The sequence below is a fragment of the Pleuronectes platessa genome, chromosome 5, assembly GCF_947347685.1.
Source record: "Pleuronectes platessa chromosome 5, fPlePla1.1, whole genome shotgun sequence".
Classification (NCBI taxonomy): domain Eukaryota; kingdom Metazoa; phylum Chordata; class Actinopteri; order Pleuronectiformes; family Pleuronectidae; genus Pleuronectes; species Pleuronectes platessa.
Genome location: NC_070630.1, coordinates 20632280 through 20652909, shown reverse-complemented (window position 1 = coordinate 20652909; position 20630 = coordinate 20632280). Strand labels below are relative to the sequence as shown.

The window sequence follows — 20630 nt, the reverse complement described above, 5'->3', positions numbered from 1 at the left end:
ACCTGCCCCCAGGTTCTCCTACCAGCTTTAGAATCACATGAAATCTGAGCTTCAGTTCTCTGCTCCCCAGTGATCAGCTGTCAATCTGCCACAGCCGGCCTGAATGAATGGACGGAGAGCTGCCAGTCTGCTGCTTCTCTCTTGAGGCAGTTCACCACAGTGCCTATGTCTTCTTTACTGCATCTGTGCAGTTCTGTGCTTGCGCATCCCTGGGCAAATTTCATACTAAGTATTCAAAGAAAAAATAATACTCCTGCAACCGGCTTACACTGAAATATTTGAATTTTTCAACTGCTAATGAACTTTTATTTTAATGAACTTCGGGAGGAAACCTGAAAAGTGTTTTTGCATATATAAAGGTTTGCCCCTTCTGCTCATTAAGAACTTAATTAACTCATATAGCCTTAAGTGACACATTTGGATGTGTGGGGCAGGTCAGGAACAGTCATTACAATTTGTCAGCTGATAAAAATTCCAGAGCTGATAATCAGACCTCGTGGAAACACACTGCAACACTGGACACCTCCAGGCAATTGACTTATAAAGCTAATTGATCTATACAAAGTAGGGGGTGGCTGTAAAAAGACATGAAAACTCTTCCGGCTTGAAATTTCCAACTGTCTGAAATGTCAAGGGGAACTGTAGAGGTCAAACAAGATGTGGAAAAACCCCAAAAATGTGACTGCTAAGGACCTGCAGGAGGGTGGATCTGACACTGGTGTGGTGGTGCACTTTGTTCTCAATGGAAGAATCATCAGAAGGAAACTTTACCTCAGACCTCATTGCAATTGTCAACATCTGAAAAGCAACATCTGGATAAGTCAGTGTTGCTTTAGAAAATTTGTGTTGTGGACAGATGAAGTAAAGATTGAGTTCTTAGGCCAACATTAACCAAGGTGTGTTAAGACATTAATGTCAGTCAGGGTGTAAATGAAGCAACATTTGATGAAAACAAAAATGTGTGTGGCACGGGAATACATTGAACAGAAGGAAGAATGGATTCTGGATTCAAAATGCCCTGAGGTCAGCAAAGCAAGTGAAACTGAAAAAGGGCTGGACAATTATATAAAGTTATACCTCAGAAACCACCATGACCTAACTGCAATATATACAATAATAACTACAATATGGAATACAAGCTGGAGCTTTCCAGTCCCCCCCTGACCTGAACATTACTGAAAATCGATGGGTAGATCTTAAACATTTAATTACACGATCTGGCTACTTTGGCTTGGTCATTTACAAGCTTCGATAATGATTAGTCATCACCTCTCCTGATTCCTACGGCCTAGCATGCAACAAGTTCATGCTATATTTTAAAGGCGCAATTAATCTACGTTCTAAAAGAGATGCATCGGTTTCAAATGATGTAACCATCATCACTGCCTATGCGTCACATATTGGACTTTTTGTTCAGCAACGCATCTAGACAGCGCAGAGACGACAGTTTCTGACAAAAACCAACATGGGAATAGTGGAGGAGGTTTTGATCAAGTACCTCTGAAGAGTTTGTACCTGTAGTTTGTGACCAAATCACAAAGTCTCTCCTCCATTTCGAAAATTTCTCTGTCGTGGCTTGCGGTCGTATAGCTTGACAGATTGACTACACTGCCCCCGGCAAATTATGGTGGTACTGCCCCGTTTCATCTGTTTCAACTGTATCCCTAGGCTTTCAGAAGATGAACACAATTACAGACAAAATTAAGGCAGAGTAGGGGAGAGCGGGGTAATGTGGGACATTTTTTACATTTGCTCCCCTCTAGGCGAGCTAAACTGATATATCAGTAAAATGTACACATTTCCCATTAATTCAGGATGTTTTCTAGCAATAGAAGTGATCAGAATGTCTTCAGGACAAAGGGCAGTGAAAATATGATTGTTTTAAAAAAAGTGGTCTTGTGTCCCACTTTACCCCGGCTACGGGGTAAAGTGGGTCCACTTACTTTTTCCACTTTAAAACTACCATAGTTAAAATCCCGACAGCTAGATTGACAACCACTAATATCGGACTAGTAACAGAATCATGGGGATTGGTCAATTAAGCACATTTATAATTATTATTATTCATGTGATCTCTTGCACACCCTAGCTTGCCTGCACATTGTTTCTCTGTCCAATTGGCAGGGACAGGGATATTGTTTTTCTCTGCGTATTCAAATGCCAGTTCACGGCTCTTAACTGGAGCAAGACCATGGAACTGGTCAGCTAGTTGTTTCAAGTGTTTGGCAAGCTCCTCCTCCATCTCATCTGTGAATATTCTCTTTACCTCAGCTACTGCACCCCAGGCTACTGATTTTACTTTCCCTTTCTCTTTTTTCTTTATGAATCTTTTGAGGGTTGTCTTATCAATATTTCTATCCCTTCCAGCTTTTCTTAAGGACTTCTTTCCTTGCATGACCTCAGCGGCTGCACTCTCCATCTCTGAGAGGGGTGTTTGGCCCCAGGTTGTCTTCCTGGTGTAGTTTCTTGGCATGATGGCTTTTCTACAATGTTTAGTCCCACTTTACCCCGAAGCCACAATTTTTGAAAAACAGCATCTCTTAGCAATTCAGGCTAATCTTCAGCTAGCATCAATCACATGGTTTTATATGTTGGAAGTTCACCAACATGTATGATATAAGTTTTTCTACCTGATTCAATTTGTTTTGACACAACAGTTGATTAAGTTCAAAGCAAGAAAATTTACTTTTACATGCAAAAAACTAATTTTTGTGAAAAAACACACTTTCCACAGCACCAGCACCAACTTCTCCTTCATTGCAAGGGGGGAATAGGAGGGGCTTTTAAACATAATAGTCACATGACCACAAATGTGTTGCGTTGCCTAGATACAGGGGGTGTTTCACATCACCCGATGTCCCACATTACCCCGCTCCCCCCTACAGACAAAAGGCTCAGTCCGTTGCTGAATACCTATCTAACATTGAGCACGGATTTGCATAATGGGATAGTTCACTGAAAAAGGAAATTTAATCATTATCCACTCACCACTATTCCGATGGAGGGGTTGGTGAAGTGTTTGAGTCCACAAAAAACATATAGAGTCCCAATTGAGACCTCTTCTTCCAACAATATAAAACATCCGAAAAAACACAACATGCCTCCATACTGCTCGTGTGGTGTCATCCAAGTGTCCGCAAGGCCTGAAACTCATATTCGACTTGAAACCAGCTCCATCTGCACAGCTCCATCGGCGTAGTTGTGAGTGGATAATGAGCGAACTATCCCTTTAAGAGTCCAAAGTCTGTTCTGCACAGCCATCTGGACCGACCATCAGGAGTCACTTGTGCAACGACAAGTACATAATCCCTCGCTGGGTTCTGATTTCAAATCAAAAGTAGCACTTTGTGATGCAGGAAGGGGGCCTGCCTTCACTGATCCCTGGTGGTGGGCACATGCTTTTTGTCATTGTTGATGTGTTTACGTAAGACCATTGTGGTATTTCAGCTTCATTGGATGGTTCACAGTGAAAAGAAAATGAGTTCAAACCCCAAGGAGAGCATTTACATTGTAGCCAAATGAGCTTTTTGGATGCTTTACAAGTTACCCTTGTAGACGACTTTGCAATTTTCTTCTTTCCACACACTGTGTTTGTGTGCCTGTGTGCCTGTGTGGGTGTGTGTGTGCTTGTGTGTTTTCACCAGAGTGAACCTGACAAGTGGAAAACACAGCTGTGGTGCACTGACTGCCTCTTAAAGATGCCAGTGGGGATCTGTTGACTTTCTGTGTGTGTGTAACTTTACAGAAGTTTTGATGTCTCTTGTGGAAGTTTTCTGTTGTGAATACACAGTTCATCCAGGACAGAGTTCTTGTCAGTGAGTGTGTGCGTGCTTGCACACATGCATACGCTTTAGGTCCCTGTCCTGCTCTTATTATCATTTCAGTTTGTTCTTTCTTGCCACACTGGGCTCAGGCCTGCCAACTAAAATTACTTTTCAAGAGCATTTGTGTTTCACTTAACTACTAGGTCTCCCCTGCAGGACTCCCTTTGAGCCTCATCTCTTGGGGTAAATAGTAATCTCTTGTAATTGATGCCACTTGGAATTTGGTTTATTTCTCTATTACCACTGAAAGCAACTAGTAGCTAAGGTTGTTAGAACAATACATTTAATCTGTTACCTTATTTGAGATAAGCAAGATGACATCACTTTAACATCAAATGGGTTATTTGAAGACCCTGTGAAATGGATGACAGTGTGTTAACTGATTTGGTACACGTATGTGATTCTGGTAAATAAACACAGCTTGGGGGAACTGGCTTAGATATTATGGGTGTTTACTTTAGCCAACGACTCTTATTATCAATCATGCCACTGTGGCAGCGTTGACAGTAACTTGCAGCTCAACATGGACCTTCGACTGCTGATACAACCAATGAAGCGCACAGTGAAGGTTTCACGCACTGGTTGAGTATTAAGTAAAATGGATTATATCAGCCAACATTTCAAAAGTATGAGTCCACATTAATATCTCACATAAATGCAGAAAAAAATTATTATATTCTGAAACATTTCAAACTGGAATTTCATGTAAAACAAGGACTATTTTAGATTATACAATAGCGCTTGGTCAGTCCTGGCATTTTAGGTACAATTTGGGTGATTGCCTATCTTAACTCCTTTAAAAGTTCTGATTGATTTGAGTCGCAGGGCAAAGAGCACTGTGAAAGTCACACATTTTTAGTTTATGTTACTAAAATTGTGTTTGGAACTGTGGTGGGACAAATAAGACATCACTTAGATCAAATATCAGTGTCCTCTGAATTCCCCTGTGTGTTTTATTGGAAACTTCCAATCCAGTGTAGCACTGTTTGTCTAGTGCAGACATATCGTAAGAATAGAGCCGTCTTAGTATATCTGCATTCACAAAATGTCCCTGGTTACCTCATCATGTTTTTTCATCTGACTAATACTGTGAAGACAGGAGCCTGGCAGCTAAATATACATTCATCCTAATATTTATGTATGCCAGATATTGTCTGTAATGTCTGGACATTTATATTCTGAAGTGCTTTTAAAAAAACTGCAGCTGATAATAGCATTGACTCTTTGCCAAATCAGGATTTCTTCTTCAAAGTTGATCTGTATGAATCTACCCTGTTGTTGATAGGGTGAGGTTTTGTCACATTTGGACTTATAAAACGTTGGTATATAAAGATGGATGATATGATAGCTTCCAAAAGTTAAACCAAAATGCTTACTACCTGCAGTATAGGTTATAAACCCCACTCCCTACAAGTTCGCAGGTGAGATCTGGATTTAACTAAAGCTGTTTTCAGACATACATTTTTCTTTTTACATAAGACGAAAGCAACAATTCTACAGAGATAATCAATGTCAGATGTGTTCACAACAATAAGATAATGTCTGAAGTGTTCAGGTGAAGAGCGGCGCCTTGGTGGAGCATGCGGGAGAAAAATCCTTCTGTTGAAATTGCATGTTTTTGTTTAAAGCACATCAACACAGTCAACAACCCTTATCAACAAAAGCTTGCTAATCTCATAGTTTACAATTTGGCATCCGCTTCAGCCGTGTATCGTACATCATTTTACATTCTAAGATATTTGTTTTCTTTTTACATGCGTTGTGTGTTAGAAAGTCCTCATCATCCCACCCGGTTGCGGTGAATTTTCCGGACATTATCCTTGTGTATTCTCACATTGGCTCACTCTGACATTCTCTGGAATTTACATTAGACGATCTGCAATTCTTTTACTCGAGGGCTGGCGGGAAAAAGCTCCAGAGGAAAGTCCGAAACCACTGATTCTGACATTTGGGTTCTCAGGTATCACCACTATGGATAATTTCAGGACAGTATTCAGAGTTCAGTGCTGAATGTCTGAAAGCACCTTAATGATGATTAATAGGTTTGGTAGATGTATTGGTTGGACTGCAATGCTCCACGATCACTATTGCGAAGGTGCTGAAATGACCAGTGCAAGATGAAGCTCACAGGTCGGGGATTTGGCTTAAATTTATACTGTGGAAGTAAAGATTCGTGGTCCATTTTTATTAACAGTAACTGGACTTAAAGATTAAAACTTTCATTTGTTAAACAGTTACTGGACTTAAAGATTAAAACTTTAATTTGATTTGTGCTGACTCTTACTTTTGTGGAAATAAACGTCCATATAGAGAGGTCGTTTTAAATAAGCCTGGACCATCTTTTTATCACCACAACACAAATTCAATTAGTTTGTTCCTCCATCGAATCTGTTTGCCTACTCTAGGGAACCAACCCGTTCCTTTCCAAGTCCCCCCCCCCCCGCCAAGGGGAGCAGTGTTCAAAGCACTCCAGGAAATAAATGAGAAGTACAATGAAAAAAATGGAGAAAGGAAGTAAAGCTGGGAGAAACAGAGACTGTGCCTCTCCATGCGGGAATAGACAAATAGAAAGAGATCTGCCGGCTGCTTTGAGGGCCTGCAGTCTCGCTCTCTCCTCTCTCTCTTTGTTCTCATGGGGGAACAGTTGAGAGTGGAGGAGCATTGGGGATTCCACCGAAAGCCATTCAACATTGAATCTAATTAGATAGTTTCCCTAAGACAGAAACCAGTAACAAGGTTACCACACTGCGTAGAAAAATGTTCTCCTATTACCTGAGTAACCTGGATTTTTCTGGCTTGTAAATACACTCACTGAGACGATGGCAATAATCTTTCAGGATGGTCATTTTTCTTAAGGAGCAGCAGAAATAGGCTTTGGACTGTCCTGCTGTGAATATCTGTAGTACTATTTCTATCTTACCTCACTGTACAACTGGTGTTTGACAAGATTATTTAGCAAGGGTGGAAAATGAGACTGAACCAACCTAAAATTAGGTTAAAGTCTTTCTTGAGTTGCCCTGTTATGCTGAGTGGTAACTTGAAGGGAGAATGTTTTTGTCCGGGTCAGGACGAGGGCAGGAATCAGACATGAACCTTTTTTAAGTGTTCCGATGACAATTAAAGTGAAATGGGCCAGAAGCAGCTGCTCGTCAAGGCTCCTGATTGGTCCTTAAGCCCTGCAACACTGCTGCGACACAGACCTTCTCCCATCCCTCAGTCATCTCTGTGCTTTAAAACCACTCACTGGTCCACATGCTCGAGTTCACTTATCCAGCTCTGATAACTGTCATTCCTAATCAACTAAACCTGGCAACGGACACGGACCTTTTCAGTTACAAGTTTTTTTTCGGGGGGGGAAATCTTGTCGAACTGTCGCTGATTTCTACAATCAGGCCCAGTCATGCTTTACTGTAGAGAGCAATCTGTCCCTGTTGTGTTTAATGAATGGCTTTCCAGATTACCTGCAGTTTGAGAAAATGTCTCTTAATGCCTGTTCTACACGCTGCCAGCATATCATTGATGGTTTGATTTGTGCTTGAAACATGAACAGCCTGTCTGACAAACAATCATCATTCAAACCTCAAGTGCATAGATGCAAAAGTGAAAGATTCCACTGATGAATTTGATTCATGTTTTATCATAAAGAGCTGGCGACCGCTGAGGAATCCTCTCTTTGTTCATGTTATTGGGCGTCACTCATTTTGAAGTAAATTGAGAGATGATATTTGCTCTTATTGTGGAGGACTAGCATATAAACCTGGACAAACAGTGAGGTTGGACTGTCAACCCGCTTATAAATATAAAAAGCAAAAGATATTCAAAATGCAAATGTAAAAATGTGTCTACAATAAATCCACTTACCTCCACTTACTTATCAGAGTCGGGAACTGTGCATTGAAAAAAACCTTTATCAAATAATTAATTTCTCTGCCATGTACAAAGTCAGACAATACATTGTGGTCTGAGAAGCTGCTTTCACTTGTCCTAATGCCTTTCTTGGTGATGATTTAAAGGCACCATTAAGCTCCACTAATGGGTATAAAGTCCTACCACAGTCTGTCATCTGGACTTCCTCAACAGTCTGGCCATCTTAAGTTATGCTTCCTTGTTCATGTCACTGCAGAAAGCCCATTGGAGATCCCACCCAAACTTATGTTTTAATAGGAAGTTGATCTGTGTGAAGAATCAAACCATTTCACTGACCTTTTTTTTGTAAGATTTAGTATTACTTTTGCTTGTGGATTCATGGTTTATAACAGGGAGGATTTACAATAATTGTATGAGTCTGCACCTGCACATCTGTGAAGCGCTCATACACTGGACCTCACTATATAAAACTGTAGAAATTGTAAATTATTTTTCATTAAAAATACATGAAGGTTAAGCTGCATTCTTTGGACATGCCCACAGTGACTTGACTAATGGAGAATATTAAAGACTGCTGCAAAACATTTCTCATTAGTCCCAGCCAATTTACTGCAGTTACACCACATTGGGATAATTTCCCTTCTTTCAAGGCAAACAGCTGTGGCTCAGTGTCTTATTGTCTTCTTTGCAGTGCAGGCTGTGCACCATGCTGACGTGGTGGAGAGGGAGCTGGAAACTGAGAGCTTTGAAAGAAAGACTGTTCATTTGTGTTGTTGAGCTTGTGTATCCGCCCTAAGTTTGAGAGATTGATGAAGGACGTTCGGAAAATCAGACGCTTCACGAAGGACATATTATAAATCTCGTTTCACAATATGTCACTATGCCACTTTCTTTTTCAATATTAATTTAGTTTACTTATCGACCTGAATCACATTTTCTCATTTGTTTCTCATTCAGTGTCTGATATCACTATCACTAATATCACTTCTATAGACATATCAGCACTTGGGGAAACCAGCAATGTTGGTTTGATAACAGTTACTCACCCAGTTTTCAATTCTGTGTTCTTCCTCTGCCTAATACTGTCATGCGTGTGTCTGTGTTTGTGTTGACAGATTCAGTATTTGGCCATCCGCTGCGTCCAGAAGAACATAAAGAAGAATCGTGGTGTGAAATTTTGGCCTTGGTGGAAGCTCTTCACAACCGTCAGACCTCTGATAGAGGTGCAGCTCACTGAGGAACAGATCCGCGGGAAGGACGTACGTATTCACACACACACACACACAAACACACACACAGCACACATCATTGACGTTATATATTCCCTTGCTCCTTACCCTACCCTAACCCTCACAACGCCCACCCCAAATCTAAAAGCAACTTTGGGCTTGAGCATTTTCGTCCCTACAAGTATAGTGGGCCAACGAAGGTAGTAAAACAAATCAATGTACACACACACATTCTATTGTGAAATATGTACGAGAGATTTCAGAGGTAACGGTAAGCAACACCTATAAGTACACCTCCACAATACCCTTATGTATACAATTACCTTATGTGTTGACTGGCTCACTTTATCTGCTGTGCCCTGACAAACATGCATGCCGGGCTGTACTGTTTGTGTGTGTTCACCCTCAGGAAGAGATCCAGCAGCTGAAGCAGAAGCTGGAGAAGGTGGAGAAAGAGAGGAATGAGCTGAGACTCAACAGTGACCGCCTTGAGAGCCGGGTAAACACAGGAGCACACAGAAGTGTAGACAGGAGATCATTTAGCTCATGCAAGAGCATAATGTTTGAATTTTGAGCGTAAAGTAAAGATTCCCCAAAAAATGTATTGAATTAAAATGTCCTTTTTTAATTTTATTTATTGTCTTTAAAAGGGTCCCTGTACAAGTAACAACATTTGCTATAAATAAATGGAAAAAAAACACAACATTTTCAAATCAATACTAATAAAATGTACTTTCTGCATGTGTGCGTGTGTGTTGCATCAGATCACAGAGCTGTCGTCAGAGCTGGCTGATGAGCGGAACACCGGGGAGTCTGCCTCCCAGTTGCTGGAGACTGAAACATCTGAGAGACTGCGTCTGGAGAGGGACACGAAGGACCTGCAGGTAGAGACGCAAACACGCGCACACACACACACAGACACATCGCCTGGTGCATGGTGGAGTTTCAGTTTTGCCAAGGGGCATTTCAATCTATTTTTCCTTGCAATCACAAACACAGACCTTCAGAAGGAAATCAACATTCGGGTTGCCATACTCGTTTGATGTGTTAGCTTGACCGTATCGAGCATTAAGAACGAGAACTTGAGTTTGAATTCCTGTTGGAGTTCAACTCTAATAAATCAAGGTGTTTGATTCTTAAATGGGTGTTATGTCTCCACCCACTCAGATGCAGGGTCCTCTTGACTATTGACATAATGTGGGACAACTGTGTGGCCATGTGAAGAAAACATAACATGTAAAGATTTGACGGAAACTGGCCACACCTCTGTTACAGTCATAAACCACATAAAAAATATAATATGTGAACCCTGTAATTACTATTTTTTTCCTGAACTGATTTAATTTTCTTGCCTAATATTGATGGGGAATAAATTCGGCTCCATTTAAAGTGCCCTACTAATAGCAAACTTTGTAATCATGTCACCAAATTAAGTTCATCAAGTCCATGATGAATGGATTCTTGTAAAACATATTTAAACTCTAAAATGTGATGATTAATGAAAGCAGTTCTACCAAAGGACTTGTTTGTTTTCATTAAGACCTAAGAAGTGTGTGTTATTGTGAGGTGCAGTGCGCACATAGCATTTTTTGTCAACAGACAAAGAAAGACAAACTTTGGCAGCGTCAGTCAAGGTGTTAGAGGACCCGAAACAATTAGAAGATATTAATACAGCTGCCATCATGGCAGGAAGCCAAAGCAGTTCATTTCTAATATGAGAGGAAGCAAAAAGACATAACGATCATGGAGATATTGAATTATTTTTCCCTTCATGGTTTTCCTGGCTTGTGTTTCCGTGCTGATTGGGAGATAGTAGGAGCTGGATGAAAATAGACCCACAATAAAATTACACACAGCTGCCAAAAGAACGATGTCGGCATGATTTGTAAAACTCAGACTGATGAAGCCTTCAATAAGCTTCAGCTGAATGTAAACAATGTATGGACAAGTTGGTGCCCCCCTTTTTTTTTACAGTTTAGTCTATTAAGGGTTCACTTCAAAACCATTATGTAAAAGATAAATGATTCCAGCAACCATTAACTCTGTCAATGGAGTTTATACCTGACATGTACATTTACTGATGAGACGAGTATGAAAAAAATCATACATAATCCACAAAAAAATCGAATCACCAACTGTTGCACTAACAACTCCAACAGTTACAGAAACTAAATGACCTTCATGAATACATGGACACGGCCTGTTTCCAATCTTTACCCCGTTTTACATGGCATTCTTGTCTCTTGCTCTCTCTACCCCCTACATCCACACACACACACACACACACACACACACACACACACACACACACACACACACACACACACACACACACAAACTTTGACAGCTGTAATTTTGGAATCATATTGTCAGGCCATTTCTCCACCACTATCCTCCCTGTGCTCTCTTGTTCCATTTAGTTCCCTATTTGACATCTTTGACATGATTTTTTCACTATTTTCATTTTGAGGGCATTGGAATAGATTCTTCCACTGATTGCTTGAATAGCCATACGCATGGGCAGCCTGCAAGTGGCCTGTCTTATAGAATCTAGAAAGTCCTTTTCCTCTGTTTGTCTAAGAGAGAGGCACAACAGGGCCATCTGGGTATTTAACACAGAGGAACATTCTGAACTGAAATGGACCTGTGTTTTGTTTATTTGCATTCCTATTAATGCTGGGACACCAGTTGTTGTCTCTTTGATACCACATTGGATGTGGCCATCACAGTGTATGGTGTTTAGATCATCATCATTTTGCACCGCAGGTCTACAGCTGCCAGCTGCCCCGTCTGCATTTTCAAAAACATAGCAGAACATTGTTATTGGATCAGCATAGGACTTTAACAAAACTCCAGTCCACTCATGTGTTGATCATAAAAACGTATTCAAACAAGATAGTGTAAAATGACTAATTAAGTCCTTTATTTAAAGAATAGTCTCCAAAAGACCCAAAAAAGACTGATATTTCTATAAAACCTCTCACAAAACAGGGATAACAAATGGAATTTAAATCAAAAGTCAAGTCTGAGACGTAAATGATTCAAACCTGTCACATTATGACTGCAGGTACATTCAACTGTCTTGAATGCTCTTCAAGCCTAAGTAATATCACCATTATTGCGTCAAGGAATTTACTAATGATAAAAATATCTCAAGAAAATGTTAGGACGTTACTCACTGACAAATTGAACTTGGTTCACCTCAGGACGGATAAAGCTGGCAAGCTGTCTACTCCTTCAAGCCAACCAGGGCCTAATATTGTGGGATTTCCTTTGTTTTAACTTGCAAAAAAAAGTACAAAAAAATAAAGAAAAAAGATCAGCTATCCTCTTCACTGACGTGAACCCAACAGACACTTTTAACAGAGCTTCAGAAGATTTCTTTAGAGGAGTAAGAATCTGCTGGAAGGATAACTATGCCAGCAGAACTCCATCAATCAGGCCTTTATGGCAGAGTTGTTAGAGAGAAGACACTTTTGAGTCTAGAGTTTTTCGTACCCTGCTTGGAGTTTACCAAATGATATTTAAAGGACCCTGAGAGCAAGAGGAAAAACATTCACTGAGACGAAGTATCAGGCTCTGGACCTTACGTTTGTGAATTTGAGATGTGAGTTTTTGATTCATAACAATTTGTCATGGATTGGATTTAGACTAATGGGCAAGCATTTCAATTCAATCAGTGTGAAACACAACACAAGGGGAGTCTGCAAAAAGTAAGTGGGACTCAAGAGACTGAGCAAAGAACTCTTAAACACTCAAATGTATAAAAATTCAAGCCCTTTGAAGGCCTGATATGCAATAAAACTGTTCAACCTTTCCTACACCTGCCTAAACTACTTGACTACCATACATTTTCTTATAGTTGATTTGTAATTATATTATTACAAGTGTTCAGAAATTATGAAAAAATAAACTTTCAAATTCAATCAATTCAACTGTTTCTTTCAAATCCAACTTAGATGCACTCTTACAAGTCCCTGTCATCAAACTAAAACTTCCAACTGCTCTAGGCCACAATAATCATTTATGATGGGACTGACTGTAATCTGAGTTTTCCCCATCAGCCCTGATTTCTTCTGTGCTCCACTTTAAATTACTCTGGTCCAGATTAGGATGAATGTGTATGTGTTTGGGGTCCCAAGCATGAAAACCTGAACATTTACTGTTAGAAACAAATGTGTTCACATTGTAATTGAAACCGCTTCTTCTTTTCTTCCATTAGACCAAGTTTGACAGCATGACGAAACAGATGGAGTCGATGGAGATGGAGGTGATGGAGGCTCGACTCATCAGGGCTTCTGAGCTCAACGGAGAGATGGACGATGACGACACAGGTCAGCCACACCCTTTCTCTGGTCTATATATCCTCTCTGCTGATTCGTTTATTATAAATTGATCTAAATATTCTAGCAGATTCAGTGCATAATTGTTAATTGGAATATATATATTTTTTAAAGCGGCAAGAAATAATAGGATTTGTAGTTTACATAGGCCGACTGGGGATTATGAGTTATTTTTATGTATAAAAAAAGTTTTACAAATGTTTATTTTTCACAAATTGCACCCTGAGTTCATATCCTGAGCCATAATTCTGAAGATCTACTTCTCCCTTCCTTTGTACTGACTAAGCAGCAAATTATGCTGATATCATATAATGTAGAATTTAGAGTAAATTACAACTCAGATTGGTAGGAATTGATCATCTCCTACTGAAATATTTTTACAAAAAAAAATCTTTGTTGAAAATGCTTGATTATTGCAATCAATCATATTGAGATATGAAGCAAAGGAAGCTAAAGCAGACTGTGAACATGCTGATGTGACAGGAGGAGAATGGAGGTTGAAGTATGAGCGAGCCATCAGAGAGATTGAGTTCACCAAGAAGCGACTGCAGCAGGAGTTTGATGACAAGCTGGAGGTGGAGCAGCAGAACAAGCGGCAGCTGGAGAGGAGGGTGTGTGGACACACTGATACACAACTTGTATTTTAAATGTATTATTCAATCATCCTATCACAACTCCAAACTACTGACAACAATGCCACTTTTTCTTTTTATCTGATGTAGAAATCATGTATTTTCATCAACATCTCATAACATTTATTGGCCTGACTGTGTTCGGACTTTCACAGCTCCCTGATCCCCTTCATTTTTTTTGTGTTTGCGATTGTGCAGATCAGCGACATGCAGGCCGACAACGAGGAGTCCCAGCGAAACGTCCAGCAGCTGAAGAAAAAGACCCAGCGACTGACGGCTGAACTGCAGGACACCAAACTGCACCTGGAGGGCCAGCAGAGCCGCAACCACGACCTGGAGAAGAAGCAGAGAAAGTCAGTGCACACACAAAGTCATATGTGACTGCACACAATTGTAATGCTTCGTTAGATGAAGTCCCACGTACTGAGCGGGGTCCAGCTGTGTTGCTATAGTAACAATAATGGTACAGACAAGACTAGAGGTCATTTGTTGTACTGCTTAACTGTGTGCGTGCGTGTTTGTCAAGAGACATGCTCTTTAGCTGCACGTTGCTGTATGTTGGCTAATGTGCTATGTTGATACACAACTTTTTCTCACTTTTGAATTCTCCTTCTCAAATCATCTCTCATCAGATTGGCAGTAGTTGTGTATCATTAGAGTGCTTAGACAGAGTTGTTCAGCGCAGTGTGGGACCATGGGTATCTGTTTGTGTGCAGGTTCGACAGCGAGCTGAGTGGAGCCCAGGAGGAGGTGCAGAGGGAGAAGACCCTGAGGGAGAAACTGGCCCGAGAAAAAGACTTGCTGGCAGGAGATGCGTTCAGCCTCCGACAGCAACTGGAGGTCTGTGTGTGTGTGTGTGTGTCCGGCTTGTGTCACCAAACTTAGATAAAGAAACTTAGATATTTTGATGTAGGGATTTTACTCTGTTCTGTGTTAAGTTTTATTTTCATGCCTGGCGAAACCTAATGTGATACCAATCTTAGATTTTTAATACTCAAGGCTCCAGAAATAATGCCTGTATTTTTTACAGCCTACAAGGTGTGCACACACTTTCTAGTCGCTCTGACTAGAAATTAAACTATAATGTTGCTCTATCATTCAGATGCTCATCTTATAATAATGTTCTGAATCCATTTAATTTTTACAGCTCTAAAAGGATTTTTAATACTGGAGAGTTGTTTCTTTTTGTTACTATGGGAAAACAATTTAATGCGCCGACTGGACACTTACAAATTGTAGAATTTGGCGTCAGTGTTTGAGGAAAAGAAGCAAGCTCTCATGTGTGAGAAGATGGAACCTGTTGGACCTGAAAAATACGACATCAAATCTCATCAAACTTTAAGATAGTTCATTCACATTTAGTTTTATTACGTCAACAAGTATCCATTTAATAATCAGAAGTCCAATCTCACACTGTCTCCTTCAGCATATTTATATTATATTATCCAACCAGCTTTATGCATAAATAATTACCTCAATAGAGACAAGGACACATTTGCTTTGCCCAAACTAACGTAATCAACACTGAGTTCTCTGTGGAACATATTAGATGATAATCATTTGCATTATCTGTGATAGAGTAGCTGTTATGCATAGTAGCTGTTATACATTGCAGCTTTCTATGAGGTAAGCAGGTAACAAGCACATTGTTTTGAAATATGTGATTAAAAGCACAAGCATCAAAGTTCACAACAGACATAAGAAGATTCAAGACTTTATTTATCATGTGCACAACGATGAAATGCTTGGGTCACAGCGTTAGTAAGGAACAGTCGGGTGCACACACACTGAGGTTCCTGGGCTGACTTCCATCCGATGACCTTGTACTCGCAGGGTGCTTTCCACTCTAGTTATTCCTCCCACCCTCGCTCCTCTGACCCTGAAATTGATCAAGATCCCCTGTCATCTGTGGAGAGAGAAGGCTTTTGATGTGTGGAATTGTGTGAAGAGGGGATTCAATTTGAAACCTGTAAAAATTGTTATGACTATTTTCCAAATGGAAAATCACAGACCATAATTTGCTCAAAAGATGCAGAATAATCCACAAAAATCAAGGGGAAAGGAACTTTTCCTCTAAGAGAAATATAACAATACAATTAATTCAGCAGAGGTGACAAAACAATACCAAGAGGGTCCCAGTACCTCTAGTGCTTGGAACCCTAAAAATACACAACAATAAAATAAGAATACAAGCTACTGATGGTAAACCTGCAGACGTGTGTGTGTGTGTGTGTGTGTATGTGTGTGTGTGTGGCTACCTGCTGGGCTGAATAAATATTTGCTCACATATACTTTTGTGTATGTCTGTTTCTGCTCCTTGTTCACACTGTAATCCCCTGACATTTCCTTCCTGTCTGTTCCAACTGTAACCATCTGTCCTGCAGGACAAGGACCTGGAGGTGTGTGCAGTCAACCTGAAACTGGACCAGCTGGAGGCCGAGCTGCAGGACCTCAATTCCCAGGAGTCCAAAGATGAGGCATCACTGTCCAAGGTCTTTTTCTTGTCATGATGATTATTTGTGTTATAGTCGTATTACTACTGTATCCATCCATCCATTGAGGATCGTGGGGAGGGCTGAACCCAATCTACTTATTATATGTATTTATTATTATTTATATATTTATTATTCAGGTAAAGAAGCAGCTTCGTGACTTGGAGGCCAAGGTGAAGGACCAGGAGGAGGAGCTAGATGAGCAGGCCGGCTCCATCCAGATGTTAGAACAGGTACAGACAAACCACCGTGCTCTGATCACAGAAAAGCTGCATTTGTTGATCAAAGTTGCTTATTTACACACCCATAAAAAAAAAGAAAAAAGACACATTACTTTGTGAACGTAAAATGAGAAGATTGATAGCACTAATTACAGGAAGGCTGGAAAAAATATCTGTAGCATTTTTTATGATTTACCTCACTTATTGTCAACACTTATACTGATATAATACATATACATATGTACCCTAACTCATACGTTATGTATACGTATACTTATATACCCCCTGCAGAAACATTAAACCTCACTGCGGCTATTATAGTTTTCTATATTTTGATTCATTATAATTATTACTATTATTTATTTTATTTTTGCTAACATGCAACTGACAGACCGACAGGCAGTCATAAACAATAATATCGACTCAGATAGACATTCACAGTTATAGGTGTTCATACCCCTGCCTGCATCCCAGCTAACACTTTGTACGGCTAGAGTGCAGCTGTTGTCAGGATGTGTTTAGCCTTGTTAAGTCTGGATGCAGGAAATAACATCTAGTCTGTCTTCGTCCAAAGTTCAAAAAGCTATTAAAAAGCTCCATAGTTACACTGTATCCTCCTTGTTTACAAAAGGAATGTAAACATGATTTGTCTTTGTCATTTCTGTTTGTATAATGATTAAAAAACAAGAACAGACCTGTTAGTTAGAGACCATTGGAGGTGTGCGTTGGTGTATCTTTTGAATTTAGAAATAACCGGGCTATCCGTTTCCACGTGCTTCTGGTCTTTGTGCTAAGATAAGCTAAGCTCATCCTTTTCAACCTGTCTCCACAGACCTGAGGTTGATTTTCATCGTTTCACTCTTATAATAAATGATGTAAATGCTGAAGGAATCTTTCAAGCATTCAGTGGGTGAGCTGTTAGAAAGTACCAGTATTTGTTGACAGAAATTCACCAGAAAAGACACTTGAAGAGCAGCACCGTGTCTCAGGAGGGATGGAACGAGTTCTCCATGCTGCTGTCTTTGACGCAATCAAAGATACCAGATATCTTCATAGAGACTTACACATAGCAGCCATTGGGAGTTAATTATATTGGCCCCTGACTGCCTCTGATATCAGAGGAGCTACAAACATCAATCGATATCCTACTGACTGCATGCAGAGCAGGATCATCCACAGCTCGTCAATGGGAGCGGTAGGGGAGAGAAACTAAATGTAGTTTGTCAGAGATGTGTTGGGCATATTCTCAAAGAACATGGAGTTCAAACCCTGGCTTCTTTCCACCCCCATGCACCTGAGCGTGAAGTGGATGTGAACGCCTGATTGTTGGTTACAGAAGTGGTCACACACAGGAACCAGTCCAGCATCAGAAAGGTGAAACTTAAGTCTGACATCAGCTCTTATTCGAAACAGCAGAAGTGACATTTGCCTACCCTTATTGGATTGTCTCAGAGCAGTTTTCAGTAGAATTGTTTCTTTTCTGGCTGATGTTAATTCTGACACTTCTTTTGCATGAAATGAGAATGTAATTTGGCAAATGTAGAGACTTTCTGAAAAGGTCTGTTCAGCCCTGGTTGTTCTTTCCACCCATTAGTCATCGCACAGCGTTTAATACCTGTTTTTCTTTAAAAGGCCAAGCTGCGTCTGGAGATGGAGATGGAGCGCTTGCGCCAAACCCATTCCAAGGATATCGAGAGCAAAGACGATGAGGTGGAGGAGATCAGACAGTCATGCAACAAGAAGGTAAAGTTTATTTTAGATTTTAATACACTTAATACTCTGTATAATCTGTGTTGCTGTGCAGAGAGAGAGAAACACCGAGACAACAAACAGTTAGGAAGTGAAACCATTATAAACTTGTTGCCAGAGTGGGTAAAGCTCTTATATCTCTACAGTAATGTTTATATTCTAGTTTTTAGGATTTAACAAAAAAAAGGAGATTCTTCGCTAAAGATGCAGAAATCTCCGGGGTGTCCAGGTGATTAGCGCTGTTTTGTATTGATTTGCTTTGTGCTGACAACTCATCACTGGCTTCCACAATCATGTGGAAGCCCCTGTTGCCCTCATTAGCCCACATATAATTAGGTTGTTCCTATACTGATGCAAGCTGGGAATATTGGACATCTTGACATGCTGTCTACCAGTGACATTTACACAGGGATTTATATATTTATTACTGATCCCTGATTGATTTCTTCTGAATACTTAATTGGGGGTAAATGCAAACACAAGCTTCCGTAGACTGGACAGTGTTAGAACAGATACATTTTTAGAAACCATAACATATTCATTTTCAATATCGCATAATTCTGCTAGATACATTTCCTCTTCATGTGACAGTAATCATAATGATAGATCATTGTCATAGGTCAGCACTTTAGTGTGCACTATGTATGTGATCAGATAAAAGACAGATAAGGTTACTCATATCTGTGTGTGCATGTGTTTTGTATGCTTGTGTGTCTGTGTTTAGCTGAAGCAAATGGAGGTTCAGCTTGAGGAAGAGTACGATGAGAAGCAAAAGGTGCTGAAAGAGAAGAGAGAGCTGGAGTCAAAGCTTCTTTCCGCAAAGGACAAGGTAACTACACCAAACACAATGTGATGGATCCCAGTCCTGTTGAATCTTTACACACAGTCTATGTTTGGAACCAGAACAGAATCCTAGATAAAACATGAAAGAGACACTTATAGTGGTGTGTCCTGCAGTAGCAGCCGCCTCCCTCTGGATGAAGAAATTCCAGTTTAAGTCAGTTATAAAGGTTAAATTATAATTAGATGAAAATAGTGACATTTATTTTTCGAATAGGATTTCCTGTGTCCTCACATCAAAGGAGTTGGATAGTCAGAGTATTTTTCCACATAGTCTTCTGAAGCATTAATATTCAGAGCCCCACCACATATATTCCCACAAAAATTCATACACTGTGCTCATCAGGTCTCACACTCATTTAAGAGTGTGGCATTATCATCGTGCTAGCCTGCATCTCTCTGATTAAAAGGTAAACGTTTGATACCGAACCCTTTTAACAATATAGCAAATTGTGAATGTTGGGACTGCATAGACTGCAGGTATATCATCCATGAATGCATAGCTTTAAATTATTAATTTATGTAGAGGTGGTATATTAGCCTTCCACCTATACAAACTGAAAGGTATACACTATATATACAATATATATATATATATATATGCTTTTGAATGGTAAAATGAGTCCATGTCCTATTCATATTTTATCAGTGGAGTTGTTGAAGCTCAGCTGTCTCTGTTTTCCAGGTGAGAAGTGGAGACATAGAGACTGAGAAGCGTTTAAGGAAGGACCTGAAAAGAACCAAGGCTCTTCTGGCTGATGCCCAGATCATGTTGGACCACATAAAGAACAATGCACCAAGCAAGAGGGAGATCGCCCAGCTCAAGAATCAGGTACGACCATGACAATACCAGTTTATGTGCAAACTATTACAACCACTGTCGGTCACATGCTCGAGATTTCTTTTCAATTTACAACTCCAAACTTGACTTGACTACAATTCTATGAATTTGAGATTTAAAAGTCATTTAAAATACAGTAAAAACAGTCTGTTGCATATGATAAAAAAATGGATCGAGATCATTAGTACCCAAACTTTTAACTTGTGATTCTTTATAACAAGACAACAATGATGTTTGGGATTTTGAAAATGGCATTAAAGAGTAAAACGAGATTTAAGACCTGATTTCAGAGAAGCACAGAGGATATAGATAAGGGAAATAAAGGACCTGCTGAAGCCAAAGAATGGGGGGCAAAAAATAACAAATGCTGGGGAGAAATAGTTCGATATGAAATATGCTTTAAACACAGCATTATTGTACCAAAAAATGATCTGACATGCTGGGACATTCTTTATGATATTTGTTGTTTGAGCGCCTCTCTCTTGTCTGGGGGTTGACTGGATGAACAACGAGGCCGAGTTTAAAAATAACGTCATTCACCATGAAAAAATTGGAGATTGCAGCATGTTCTCCTGAATCATTCGTACGCAGC

The 20630-nt window shown here is 40.0% G+C and overlaps 1 protein-coding gene across 6 annotated transcripts in view; it reads left to right on the top strand.

Annotated features, from left to right (window-relative positions):
• Positions 1-20630, top strand: part of myo18ab (myosin XVIIIA b) — a 112184-nt gene that overhangs the window by 64286 nt on the left and 27268 nt on the right. For all 6 annotated transcript variants that reach the window (XM_053422339.1, XM_053422338.1, XM_053422337.1 and 3 more), the window contains 12 exons: positions 8807-8950; positions 9330-9419; positions 9685-9804; positions 13143-13254; positions 13747-13874; positions 14094-14248; positions 14612-14735; positions 16280-16387; positions 16528-16620; positions 18241-18351; positions 19082-19186; positions 19883-20029. In XM_053422339.1, coding sequence (XP_053278314.1) covers positions 8807-8950; positions 9330-9419; positions 9685-9804; positions 13143-13254; positions 13747-13874; positions 14094-14248; positions 14612-14735; positions 16280-16387; positions 16528-16620; positions 18241-18351; positions 19082-19186; positions 19883-20029 — 1437 coding nt within the window. The remainder of the gene's footprint in view (positions 1-8806; positions 8951-9329; positions 9420-9684; positions 9805-13142; positions 13255-13746; positions 13875-14093; positions 14249-14611; positions 14736-16279; positions 16388-16527; positions 16621-18240; positions 18352-19081; positions 19187-19882; positions 20030-20630) is intronic.